The sequence below is a fragment of the Diaporthe citri genome, assembly GCF_014595645.1.
Source record: "Diaporthe citri strain NFHF-8-4 chromosome Unknown scaffold_1, whole genome shotgun sequence".
In the NCBI taxonomy this organism is placed as follows: Eukaryota; Fungi; Ascomycota; class Sordariomycetes; order Diaporthales; family Diaporthaceae; genus Diaporthe; species Diaporthe citri.
In genome coordinates this window covers 9,884,222-9,897,292 of record NW_025064846.1, presented here as the reverse complement: position 1 = coordinate 9,897,292, position 13,071 = coordinate 9,884,222, and the positions used below count along the sequence as shown (strand labels likewise).

The 13,071-nt window shown below is 54.3% G+C and overlaps 6 protein-coding genes across 6 annotated transcripts; 1 reads left to right on the top strand and 5 right to left on the bottom strand.

Moving 5' to 3' along the window:
• Window positions 1-1,844: 1,844 nt before the first annotated feature.
• Window positions 1,845-2,276, top strand: INS49_002592 (uncharacterized protein; the record flags this gene model as incomplete). The annotated part of the gene is made up of 3 exons (XM_043163400.1): window positions 1,845-1,859; window positions 1,966-2,111; window positions 2,207-2,276. 3 exons carry the CDS (start codon window positions 1,845-1,847, stop codon window positions 2,274-2,276), a joined length of 231 nt encoding a protein of 76 aa, XP_043031906.1.
• Window positions 2,277-2,518: 242 nt separating this feature from the next.
• INS49_002591 (uncharacterized protein) lies at window positions 2,519-3,845 on the bottom strand (the record flags this gene model as incomplete). Its single annotated transcript, XM_043163399.1, has 2 exons — window positions 2,519-3,536; window positions 3,646-3,845. The coding sequence occupies 2 exons, from the start codon at window positions 3,843-3,845 to the stop codon at window positions 2,519-2,521; spliced, it is 1,218 nt and encodes a 405-aa protein (XP_043031905.1).
• Window positions 3,846-5,026: 1,181 nt separating this feature from the next.
• Window positions 5,027-5,995, bottom strand: INS49_002590 (uncharacterized protein; the record flags this gene model as incomplete). The annotated part of the gene is made up of 4 exons (XM_043163398.1): window positions 5,027-5,399; window positions 5,582-5,731; window positions 5,799-5,884; window positions 5,975-5,995. 4 exons carry the CDS (start codon window positions 5,993-5,995, stop codon window positions 5,027-5,029), a joined length of 630 nt encoding a protein of 209 aa, XP_043031904.1.
• An 819-nt stretch (window positions 5,996-6,814) lies between these two features.
• On the bottom strand, window positions 6,815-8,197 carry INS49_002589 (uncharacterized protein; the record flags this gene model as incomplete). Its single annotated transcript, XM_043163397.1, has 2 exons — window positions 6,815-7,584; window positions 7,654-8,197. 2 exons carry the CDS (start codon window positions 8,195-8,197, stop codon window positions 6,815-6,817), a joined length of 1,314 nt encoding a protein of 437 aa, XP_043031903.1.
• Window positions 8,198-9,048: 851 nt separating this feature from the next.
• Window positions 9,049-10,288, bottom strand: INS49_002588 (uncharacterized protein; the record flags this gene model as incomplete). Its single annotated transcript, XM_043163396.1, has 2 exons — window positions 9,049-9,979; window positions 10,137-10,288. 2 exons carry the CDS (start codon window positions 10,286-10,288, stop codon window positions 9,049-9,051), a joined length of 1,083 nt encoding a protein of 360 aa, XP_043031902.1.
• Window positions 10,289-12,139: 1,851 nt separating this feature from the next.
• INS49_002587 (uncharacterized protein) lies at window positions 12,140-12,953 on the bottom strand (the record flags this gene model as incomplete). The annotated part of the gene is made up of 4 exons (XM_043163395.1): window positions 12,140-12,604; window positions 12,686-12,745; window positions 12,803-12,820; window positions 12,906-12,953. The coding sequence occupies 4 exons, from the start codon at window positions 12,951-12,953 to the stop codon at window positions 12,140-12,142; spliced, it is 591 nt and encodes a 196-aa protein (XP_043031901.1).
• Window positions 12,954-13,071: the final 118 nt, after the last annotated feature.

The following is a 13,071-nucleotide window of genomic DNA, read 5'->3' as shown; positions in this document are numbered from 1 at the left end:
TGAAAGCAATGACGACTCCATCAACGTCCGCCGCTCGAGGTTGAAATTGAGGTCGCGGTCGATCACCCGGGTCACCGCCAACCCTTCCTTTCTGGACCCTTGGAGGCTCCTTCCGACAGCCAGACAAGAGTGTGGACCCTTGATGCCGCTGCGTGTGGAAAATGAAACGCTACCCCCCCTTGTCATTTTAACTCACGCTCCCCCTTTTGCATAAAAAAAAAGGCCTTAATATATATACTTATAAAGCATTAACTTATATTAAGCCCTTCTTTATTTAAGCATACTTATATAATATTTTTATATCTTTTTTATATATAATATATACCTTATATTTCTTATTTTTTAATAATTATTTATATAATGTTATGAGCTTGGCCCCAAAGGGGCTCCAGGCTGGCTAGCGCCAGAGTTGTGACAGTATCTGTGTATTTTGTATTTCAAAATACAAAATACATAAATACATGTATTTGTATCTGTATTTAAATACTGTATTTGTATTTATATTTATATTTATATAGGCCTTGTATTTTATATCTGTATTTGTATTTATATTTGTATTTTTAAAATTTTAAATCTGTATTTTATATTTAAAATATAAAATACAGATATAAATATAAGTTATATAATATTTAATTTAAATCTTATGATTTTAAAATAAAAGGAAATAATATTTAAATTTTATTTAATTTAAGCATTTTAAATATATTTTTATTTAATTTTATTAAAAATATATAAATACTTTAAAAATAAAAAACTTAAGGTAGAAACTTATTAAATAAGAAGATAAGATTTAGATAAGAAAATAAGGTTTTTTTTAAAAAAATACTTATATGTTATATTTAATATCTTTTTAGAGAAAAAAAACATAAAAATAAAAAAAATATATTTAAATAGCTAGTTTTAAGCTTACTTTAAAAAGATTTTTAATAAATTTAATTAATTAATATTTATATATAATGTATTTTATATTTATATTTTATATTTATGTATTTAAAATACATGTATTTGTATTTGTATTTGTATTTTTGTATTTGTATTTGTATTTTGTATTTTTAAAATTTTATGTATCTGTATCTGTATCTGTATTTTTAAAATTTTCTGTATCTGTATCTGTATCTGTATTTTGTATTCTGTATTTTTTGTATTTTCACAACTCTGGCTAGCGCCTTCTTCCATAAGCTGCAAAGCAACAACCTTTTAACTATTAAGCCAAAAGGTACGTAATAATCCAAGCTCCCTTGGATTATCTAGCCACACTATATAAGGCTTGGGCTTCTAGCCCAAGCCTATTACATATAATTATTATAAATAAAAAATATTAAAAAAATATTATTTTATATATATTTATAATAATTATAAATATAAGCCTTTTTTTTAATTATAATTAAGTTTTTTTAAAAAATAAAAAGTAATATAAATGCTATATAATTATGTACATATTAAGGTATTTTTTTTATGCAAAAGGGGGAGCGTGAGTCAAAATGACAAGGGGGGGTAGCGTTTCCGGACCAGAAGAGCCGACCCAAGGAATTAGCTGTGGTCCGTGCGCCCCTCGGGGTTTTCCCACCTGGGCAGGGTCGAGACTCTGCGATCAGCCAGGGTCCAATGTCCAAGGCGGCCCTGCAATAGGAGGGGGGCACGGGGCTTCTAGAATTCTGCCTGACCAAAAGTCTCTCCGTCCCTATTCCCTCGCTCCTGTGTCCCAAGATTTTCTTTTCCACCGCAGTCTGCAGCCTCACCACCCGAGTCCTCTATCAACAGCCACATCATCATCCCACTGTCCATCAAATCAAAACGCTCACTCGACAAATCACCACCAACAACTCTCCAGAACACTCCTCAAAATGGGTGGCGGTAACGTAAGTCCCCTCTCCGTCGCTAATCACCCCTCTCCCCCACCCCCATCCCCATCTCCTGATCACCGGTCATTGATCTCAGATCGCTGACCGCCATCTTCACACACAGGGAGCCAAGTCTGCTCAGAAGCGGGAGCGTGCCGCAAAGAACGCCGGCAAGGAGGCCAAGTCCCAGCTCAAGGTCAACGAGTCGGCCAAGGACATCCAGTGCAAAGTCTGCTTCTCGACCTTCCTCAAGACCTCTCGTGCTCCTGCGTACGCAAACCCACTCCCTCCCACAGTCCCAGGACGGAACCTCAACTCGAGGGACAAAGGACACCCTTCGCTAACAAATCCATGTGAAACAACAGTCTCACCGAACACGCCCAGAACAAGCACTCCAAGTCCCTGACGGAGTGCTTCCCCACCTTCACCGCCTAGGCAGTTCTCTTAAATGGGAGCCGGCCATGGTGATTGCGTTTACGAATGTGGTGGTGAGGGCCTGATAGGCTTTGACTATGATGGAGTTACGAGCATAGAGCGAGGGGCGTATACCACTGTTTGATTTTGGCAATTTCGGGTGGGAAACAAATAATCAAAACCACATGCACAAATCCGGGCCACCTGTTCTTCGTCTGCCTGTCCCTGTGGGTGCTTTGAACTGTCTACCCTACATCTCAAAACTAGTGCGCCCTCACTGCCTTTGCCTGAGAACCCCGATCACCACCATCCACCGGCACCGGCGGTGACGGCGGTGACGGCTGAGATGCCCTCGCCTGCTCCTCCCTAATCTGCGCCAGTATATCCGGGTACCAACGCTCGCCGACGTCAGGATGGCTCTTGACTCGATTCCTCAGCGTCGCCTCACCCAGCGTGCGCGCCACGCCTCCGCCGCGGAAGGTGAACTCGACATCGTCGAGCCGTTGGCCCCCATTCGCCGCCAGCACAGCCTCGCGCAAACGCCGCACCTCCTCCGGCACGGCGCCGACCCCGACGCCCTCGAGGTCCTCGAACGTCGTATCAGCCGCCACGCCCTGGAAGAACGGCACCGAGAAGCGCGGGCCCTCGCCTGCACGCGGGCTTAGCACCCTGTGCGTCGTTGAAGTACAGACGCCGCGCGTCAGCGCCTCCATCCCTTGTCCGATCGCCACAACCAGCGTCCCCTCGCGCGGCGGGCAGTCGATCCACTCACCCCGCGTGTTCTGCGCCTGCAGGCCCTTATGACCACTCGCCTGGAGCAGGTAGCTCGTTAGCATAGAGTCCTTGTGCGGGCCAACGCCCTGCCTGGCACTGCTGTCGTCGCCGTCGTCGTCATTGCCGCCGCAGAGGCCCAGCTCCCCCGCGTCAGGGTACCGCACGATCTTGAGCTTATGCTGCTGGTCCGGGGCGCCGATGTATTTGTCGAAAGCGCCCGACGGTAGCCCCACCGCCTCGGCCACCAGGCTTGTGAAGCGCACCGACACGCCTGACATGAGCCGCATGTACTCCGCATATGTGGCGCGGAAGCCCGGGAGTACGGACTCTGAGGGCCACTGGTTGGGCGCGAGCAGGTTGTGGTGCCGCGGGGCGTCCGGGCCCGGCATCGGGTGCTCTGTCGACAGGTCGATCTGCTCCCGGTGGTCTATCTTGCCTGCTGTGATCTCTGCTGACAGGCGGCTGTAACCCAGGAAGGAGGGCGCATTCTTCATCTCGATCTTGAGCCTGGCGAGATATCGTGTGAGTTTTTAAGTGTGAACCAGCAAATTTAGTTTTTGAATGTATATGAGCGTGTGTGAGACCCCTCTCAGACGAATCCGTTGCGTCGACTTACTTTTCCTCGAGCGGTATGTCGAAGAATGCCCTGCCCAGTGATACAACCTTCCCGAACAGCTCGTCTGAGATGCCCACATTTTTTATGTAGAGGAAGCCAACTTGCATCAAGGCCTCGCGGAGGTCTGTGAGGAAGGCCGGCTTGGTCGCTGGGTCATCGGCCAGGGCCAGGTCGAGCACGGGGATGGATTTGAACGACATCTTCTGAGCGTCTGCCTATTCGCGCTGCCCAATCACGCACCAAGAGACGATTAATTAATACAAAAGGAGACCGATATCACACAAGTGAATGAGACGTTTAATCTCTCTGATGTATGAACTGACTTGGATATTCTGACTCTGACAGCTTCTGGACGGCGTTACGACTACCGTGCAACGAATTGCGCAATCGTCCCTCTCCCCGTTCCAGTAGATCCGCCCGTCACCTTACACACCCCCGCAACCGATCGGACGGGCCGCTAGGCCCCCCGGTAATGCTTGGCCCCAACCCACGGGGACGGCCCTCGAACTTGACCCACCATGCACCTGGTATGTGGCATACACGCGTGTGCAGCGGCCGCCCGGCGGCCGGAGCTGGGCATGTTTGGGATTTTGAGTGGTGTAGCTGGGCCGTCCACCGTCAAGGGCAGAATGAGGTCGGCCGGGGATAATATCTTACAGCATTGATGGCACAGCTCATGTGCAAGAAGTGTAACTAGGAACTCGCAATTCAGACAGTAGTTGACCGGAACACTCAAACCATGCTCTTCGGAGCGGGTTGGTGAAGGTCATCGGCGATGTTGGCGGCCGCGACATGATACTGAGGAAGTCTCCCCGGAAAGAGCCGGCCACCAAGCCACAGGCTTGCTACACACATCGCCATCGGTTTCTCAGGTGGCTTGATTCCAGTGAGCATGAAATCAGGCAAATATCATCCATGTCATATACGAAGCTGCCAGGGCAGAAGCAACAGACTCGGTGAATGGTAAAGCCATTGCATTATGAAATATAGCACGCGTCCCCTCGCCCCTATGGGAATATCAAAACCTGGATATAACTCCAATCCTGCGTTGTTCACGAGTCGTCAGGGAGTGCCCCCCATTGTTGCGTCACCTTTTCTTTTGCTCCCAAACCAAGTATCCCACCGTAGGATCCCATCACGCCTTCCAAGAATGCTGTCGCTCTCGTTGCGCACCTGGCACTCGCGGACCCCAGGCAGGTCCAACCAGCGCGAACATCACAATCTCTTTCTCTTTTGAGCTTTGCCACAATATTTGTACGCATGCCGGACCTTGTGGAAGATTATCGCTGCTTTGAGATCATCAACCCCATGTTGGAGACCTCGCCGCACCGAAAATTCCCCAGTCCGTCAAGAGTCCGGCGTCTAAAAGGGGTGCCACCCTCTATTTGTCCTTCTTGGGCAAGGCGTCCGAGTTGCCGACCTTCTCGGCCAGCTCGTTGTATTCGCGGTGGAGGCCCTCGGCCTGCTTCTTGAGGGTCTCGATGTCCTGGTCCTTCTTGGCGAGCTGACGCTTGAGGCCCGCGATCTCGCCGGCCCCTCCGGCCTGCGACAGCTTCTCGGACTGCTTGGCGTTCTTGTCGGTGCCCTCGTACTGCTTCAGCTTCTCCTCGAGCCGCAGCACCTCCAGGATCATGATGTACGTGCGGTTCAGGATCAGCGACAGGAACAGCGTGAAGCCGCACAGGTACATGTTGCGCTGCGAGTAGAACTTCCTGGCTTGCACCTCGAGACGCTCGTGGCCCATGATGGCTTGTCTGCTGGCGGGGTAGGCGGTACGTTAGCGCTGGAATCTTTGCGGAATGATAGGCTTTCAGGGTGCGACTTTCTGCCTCTCTGCCGTGTTGTACGGTGGAGCATGCGGGGCGGACAAAGTGGGCTCGTTTCGAGAACAAAACAGAAAAAAAACAGTAGAGGATGTGATAGGGGGATAACGTACGCATTGTTTCCGCCCTCGGTAACGGAGGAGAGCTCAACTTGGACGCGGTACACACGGTTAACGCTGTCGATGAAGAGGATCAGGATGAAGATGAAGGTGATTTTCAGCCCGTATTGTAACTTCGCGACTATGGGATTCTCGGAGATGAAGCTGAATCAAATGTCAACCGCCAATCCTGATCATGTGAATTTCCTAGGTTCGAAGGATGGGCACATACGTGAACACCCGTCTCTTGAGGGAGAATGGCATCGGAACGATGAGGAACATAAATAGCGCCATCTCCGCCATAAGGAGCATGAACACCTGCGGGTTGGAAGCTGTTAGCGCGGCCATTGACCACCAGGACCGGATACTGAAGCTCTCGAGAGGGAGGCAGGCGTCGAGGCCACGTACCAGGGTGTAGTAGAGCGTCATCGTGACGGCTGTTGTGAAGCTACTCGGGCTTCGAGTCGACTGCGGGGTGGTTGTTTCTGAGTGGTTGCGGGACTTCAGGACCTAGTGCTGTTGAGCGTGAGGGCGATTGTGATGTCAAAGAGGTCAAATGTAGAGTGTCGTGGCCAAGATTCCAGGTCTTGGAAGATATAGGGAAGAGGTTGACGAGGAAGACAGCAGAGCTTGGGTAGAAGAGGTGGCCAGTTTGGCTGACAACCCCGGCTGAGCAAGCTTGGGCTGGGTGAGTCCGTCATACCTACCGCGGACACCTGCAACGTCATCGCCCACCTAGCTGGCCCAGGTAGGCTAAGTGCCTGGAAAATGGAAGTGGCAGTGAAATGCACGGGCCACCTGGTCCTCACTTGGTTAAGCTCTTCCTTCACTCGACATTCGGGGCTCTGCGCTCTAGGCTCTACGGAGTGTGTCGATCGCAGAGCACCAAAAGATAATCAGAGAGGCCTCACGTACCACGAAATGTACACCTAGCATTCAAATTCAAATTTCGAATTCACGGTTCCATATATTTGACCACAGATTACCACAATGTTAGGGAATGTTTATATGTAGTACCGGAATCAACGGGCAATAACAATGGACTGAAAATAATCCCCCGAGTGCCCGTATGCTCCTCCCCGAAACTCCGAGCTTTTGGTGCCCACCAAGCCAGCGAGACCACTAGACTGTTGAGGGCCGTCATGAAAAGACAGAACAACATGCATAATTTACAATCCCGCCTCACTTCAACTTCAGCCCAACCATATGACAAAGGAAATTGTGCTGCAACTATCGCCGAACGCTATTCTAGCTGTAGAACTGTGACTTCTGGAAGCTGTCGGCGGTGATATCGCCAGGCTTGCCCGCTGGTACAGGCACCTTCTCAGGCTCAGGGGCCGCCGCAGCAGGCTTCTGGGCCGCGCTCGTGACGCTGCTGGTGAGCGAGTTGGCCCTGCTGCTGTCAAGCGAGGCTGTAGCCTTTATGGCGGCGACGGGCCGCCTGGCGACCTCGAGGAACGTCGACGGCAGGTACCCCATGCGGCCGTCGCGGGAGCGGCAGCGCCACCAGTCGCTGGGGTTGCCGAGCGGGTCCGTCTTGCTGAGCACGGCGACGAGGTCGCCCTTCTTGACCTCGAGGTCGACCCCCTTGACCACGGCGTCGCCGCCGCCCGCCTCGGGCGAGAAGTCCCACAGCACGCGGCAGAACTCGAGCTTGGACGGGTCGATCGGCTGCGCCTGCGCCTGCAGCTGCTGCCGCCTGCGCTCCTCCTCCTCGTGCGACGCGGCCATCGACCGGATCATCTTGGTCATGAGGTACGGCAGGCCGAAGGCGAACAGGAGGAAGAAGATGAGGGGCTTGCGGCTCGGCTTGGACGGCGACGGCGAGCCGTCCGCCGCGTGGCGGCCTTCGAACCTCGCGAAGGAGGCCGGCGTGAGGGCCATCGCGTCGGCGGGTGGTGGCCGTCCCGTGATTTTGGCGATCAGCGTCCTCATCCAGCGCATTATTGTGTATATACCGAGGACATGGCCCAGGGTGTCGCGGAGGTTTCCAAACTGCTCGGCCACAGCAACCACGGCTGTATCAAAGAACGTCAGCACCCGTTATTTAGATCCTGAGAAGTCCTGTTTGGTGGAGATCGACGTACCATAGAAGCTAGAATGCGTGGTCATGTACGTGCTCTCAAGCATCTGTGCGAACCCACCGAACGCGCCCACGATACCTTCCAGCACTTGGAAGGTTGCCTGCGTGCTCTGGTTGACCCTGTTCGTCAAGCTTTCCGGGTTATTGGGGTCCTGCATGCCGCCCATGCCATATCCTCCCATGCCACCGTAACCTCCCATGGAGCGATAGCCACCGTAGCCACCCATGCCACCGTACATCCCTCCGCCGTATCCTCCCATGCCCCCAAGGCCACCGTAGCCGCCGCCAATGCCACCGTATGGCGAGCCGTAGGAGGAGTACGAGGATGGGTAGCCGCCCGCTCCGTACGATCCGTAGCCGGTGGACCCCATCCTGCTATACGCGGCGGCGTTCTGGTTGACTGATGCTGTCAGGGACTCGGGTCTTGGTGGTATGGCGGGAGAGGCAGCGGAGGTCGTCGAAGAGGTGGGAGTGGCGGCGGAAGTGGAAGCGGCAGGTGTAGCTGCTGTTGCGCCAGGACGCTCCCACGGCTTTGGAGGCGAGGCCATGACGAGTAATGCAGGCGGGAGAGCGCTGGATTGAAAAGTTCGCTCGGTCGGGCCTGTCGGCGGGAGCCGTAAAGCTGGACCGGCAAGGATGAGATTGGAGTGAGGGGAGAATGCGGAGGACGGTGGACCAGGGTGTGCTGTTCCTACTGCCGGTCGTTGTTGGTCGGCCTTGTGCTTGTCCTCTTTTGTCCTGACCTGTGGGCCACGAGAGGCGCGAGACTGTGGGAGATTCAGGCCTCGAGCATTTCCAAGATGCAGCCGCAGTCACTCGGATAAGCGTGATGCCTGGTGTGGAAACCGCCGTGCCAGAGTTCAACCCCAAAGGATGTTACGTCGAAAACCTAGACTTGCGCCGGCCTGTGACCGGCCCTTTTGCCATGCCTCGGCTGATTTCCAACGTCGCCTGGTTTGCCGAGCGGCTGGGGCCCGCGGTTTCTGGGGAGGGCTTACCTAAGCGGGCAGGGCCTCTCTTTGCCTATGGAAATGGTCACCTATCTGACACTGTTGCAGTATTCATGTGTCTTGACTTTGATCACTTCAAATTGTAGTGAATGCACTGGAACTTTGCAACGTCTCAGCCACGTCCTACAGTGTTCTGTTGTATCATTTGTGCGTATCAGCAGGATGGTCAGTTTCCTCGACTCGGCCATCGGGGAGAACTCGGTATCTTGGCTCTTGCTTCTCGAGTCACCCACGCATCTTTATCTAGCAGCCAAGGCTGGACACAATTACGGCCAGTGGGTAGATGACTTGCTAATCCCGGCTCACCTTGTGGTTTACCAAGCGACGAGATACATTCAGATCTAGTTTGTTTCATTATTACAACCCACGCTACACTCTAGAATATACTACTAATCCAGACTCTGAATAATGACCTTGATGGCGCCCGTCTTGGGGTCGGCGGACGTGTTGAAGGCCTTGAGGGCGTCCTCGAGAGGGAACTTGTGCGTGACGAGCTTGGACAGGTCGACGACGCCGTTCTCGATGAGCCGGATGGCGCGCGGCCAGGTGTTGGAGTAGCGGTACTGCAGCTGGATGTCGACCTCGCGCACGCTGGCGCGCATGAACTCGATGTTGATCTGGTTGCGGCCCACGCCGATGATGAAGACCTTGCCGCCGAACTTGCTCGCCCAGATGGCTGCGTTGATGCTGCTCTCGACGCCGGTGCACTCGATGGCCACCGCCGGCTCGACCCCGCCGAACGCCTTGACGATGGCCTTGGCCGAGTCCTCGGGCGACAGCCGCTCCACCTTGTGCGTGATCACGCTGGGGCAGAACTCGCGCGCGAACGCCAGCCGGCCCTCGTCGATGTCGGTGATGACGATGGGGCACGCGCCCGCCGCCTTGACGACGGCCAGGCTGATGAGCCCGATGGGCCCGGCGCCGCAGATCAGCACGGGGTCGCCCACCGTGATCTGCGCGCGCTTGATGCCGGCCAGCGCCACGCTGAGCGGCTCCAGCATCGCGCCGTTCTCCCACGACATGTTGCCGATCTTGTGGCACCACGCCGCCGGGTGGTTGACGTAGCGCCGCAGCAGGCCCGGCACCGGCGGCGTCGACAGGAAGTCGACCTTGTCGCACCCGTTGTACCGCCCCGTGAGACACGGCTCGCACTCGTTGCAGATCACCTGCGGCTCCACCGCCACCCGGTCACCGACCTTGAGGCTCGTCACGCTCGGGTGCACCGCGATAACCTCGCCCGCCGACTCGTGGCCTAGGATGTGGTCGCCGCCCACGATCATGGGGCCGATGCAGCCATGGTGCCAGAAGTGAATGTCTGATCTGTATATGGCCGGAAACCCGTATCGTCAGCAATGCGCGCCATTGTTCACACCTTGTATACTGGCATCATGTCTCCCGTCTTGTGTGCCTCGTGCGAACTCATGATTCGCGCCGCCCCATGATATTTGTGTGTTCATGCTCGTTTCGAGTGACGTACCCGCAGATTCCCGTACTCCTGATAGCCACTGTGACCTGTCCTGGGTTCAAGTTGTCGCCCTTTTGCACGCTCTCCAGCGTTGGCTCCGCCTCATTTATCCACAAATCGTGAGCGGGGTTGGTGTAGACGCCGATGTTGGGCTTGGAAGCCATGATGCTGGTGTGCCCGTTCTGCGCTCCGTTCTCTACAGCCGAGGGGCTCATTGGGGGCAGATTGCTGGCAGATTGCTGGCAGATTGCTGGCACGGTAGGATGAATTGAGGCGAGAAAAGAGGTAGAGAATGCCGAGAAAGATGGACTCGAGAAAGGAGCGGCCTAGGGGACCAGGACTAGGACACCAAACCTGGATGACGATGAGCGAAGGTGGGGCAGTAGCCGGCAAAAGAGGTGGCGCCCAAGTAGGTCGGTCGACTGTCGACTTGCAACGCGACGCAGACGAAAGCTCTTGTATATTTGCTTGTACACGTACACGTCAAAGATCGTCAGGCCGCGCGCACAGGGTGGGCTTCTCACGGGGGCGTGGGACGTTTTATAGGAGATCGAGTCAAAATGGGACAGACAGTTCACAAGCGCCCTCTATATTATCCGTCAACCACGACGATAGTAGTACAAGCAGAACTCGGTTGGGGTCGTGACCCCGAGCCGCTATCGCCGTCACCAGGTCCAGGCCCGGGCCAGGACGGGGTCCAGTCAGCCATCCAGCCAGTCAGTAAGTCAGTCTAGTCGGCCGTTCCTGGGCGGGCGTCGACTCGAGGAACCACCAGTATGCGAATTATCCGCGACGCCGTTGTGTTATATCGATGTGGGGTAGCAAAAGCGGCCCTTTCCCCAGCAGCGTCAGTCCTGCTGCACCAGCCGAGGGGTCGTGTCCTCGGCAGCTTCAACCCCGACCGATGATCTCATTCTCCCGCGCCAATCACCACGCCTGCCCCAGCTTTTCCTCCCACCTCCGACGCGACCCACGGAGGGGAAAGTCAAGAATGCGCTCTTCCGCTTCCTCCCCAGGCCTTGTCCAGGACTCCAGATTGGGCAATGTCGGGCCGAAACAGATCTTGGACCCCTGGATTACTGTGCAGAGACAGACCCCAGATCAACCGATCAAGCCTTTTTTCCCCCTTGCCCCAGCAGCAGAAGAAGTAAGAAAATGAAAAAGTAATAGCAAGATCTCTGCCGCTCCGGGCCTCTCACATGCGAAGGGACCATGGACCCACTCAAGGCGGGCATTAATGCACGCGGCTCTCCCGCGCTCACCAATTTCCGCTTGCTGAAGACGCGCAGCTGTGGTCGGTAGACGCGGTCAAATCGGATTCTGTCACCCCCCAAAATGCGCCTGACGAATACGGACCAGATATTGATCGTGAGCATCCCGTCCTCGTTCCAATTGAAGGCCTCGTCGTCCCCGGCCTAGAGCGTCCGTGGTGGCAGTCGGGCGTGATCATTCGTACCACAAAGGCACCCAGTCAGGCCAAATATTTCGCACCAATTGGCACGACTCCGCGCCGTGGTATCACGACGTGTCAAGTCTCCCATGTGACCTGCTCCTGGCAGCTCGCAGGGATCATACAGGACCATGGACCATCCATTGCTCATCAGAGGTTGTCCTACAGTAGCTTGCATACTGTTCTGCCACACATTGGAGGTCGTGCCACTTGAAATACTGCAGCTGAGGATCGTCCTGCCAGAGATTATCTCAGTAGCTACTACAAATTGTCATCCTACTTGAGATCTTGCCACATGTACTGATGAATACAAACTATCAAGCCCAGATACAGCCCCCATGATGTTCTGCAGTGTCTTTCTGTTCAGCGGAGAGGTAGTCGCTACAAAATCAAGCGCCGTCCGTCCGCCCCACCAACGCCGATATACCTACGCATGTTCCCGTGAGACCACGCCGTACATCTCGCAGGAGTTAGCGAGACAGGAGTAACCCGCGGCAGTCTCGTCCTACCCATTACATTATCATCCTGCCGAAAATAGGTCCTCGAAGCGCCTGTCATCGACACGTCACTGGAAGGCGCCCCTTTCCCCGCCGGGCCCTCCTCGCCGGGCTGGCACGGGAGGGAACCCGCCAGCGGGCTTAGGAGGAGGCTCGTCAGCCGGCATGGCGGGGATCCTCCTCGGGTCCTTGCCGTGGCTGCAGAGGATCGCCCTGGGCTCCTGCGAGAAGAGGCCGAGGTTGAGCATCATCTGCGCGGCCGACGCGCGCTTCTCCGGGTCCGACCTGGCCATCTCCCCGAGTTGCGCCAGTTGCTGGCCCGGCGCCGCGGCCTCCCTGGCCAGCTGGAGCAGCGTAGAGACCGTGAAGTGGCCGGCGTAGGCGTCGCGGCGGAATGCCTTGAAGTCGTGTGTCCAGATGAGGACCATGAAGAGGGACCAGATGTCCGCCTTGGGGGTCTGGCCCTGAGCCCCTGACGAGATCTCCGGGGCGTTTATATTGGCTTCGGAGCATAAACAGTCGACGACGAAAGGCTATGGAGTGTGTGAGCTCCCGGTAACTCTGTACCCATAGTGTTGTCATTTGACTGTAAGCCTATAGAAAGATCTGCTTACATGTTCAATTCTGCCAATTGCCTCGGCCTCACGTTTGAGGAGCGTGAAGAAGGCTTCCTTCTGTTGGTTCTGTCGTATCTTTATTGTTTTGATTGCAATAAGTCTCCCAGAGTCTACATAAACAGCACAAAGAACCTTGATACCGTGTCAGTGTTCTCGATAACGAATGTTGGGCCTCCAGAATAGGTATGTCCTGTGGGTTTCAAAGGAGGCTTCTCACCTGCTCAAACGCTCCAGCCCCCAGCTCTTCGATCTTGGCCCATTCCATCATGGGCCTCTTTGGCAACGACGAGGGGATTCTCGTCCGGGGTATTGTCGGCACAGATGTCTCTGCATTGTCGGAGTCGGTCCGGGCAAATGTTGGGTTTAGGGCTAGGGATTTTAAA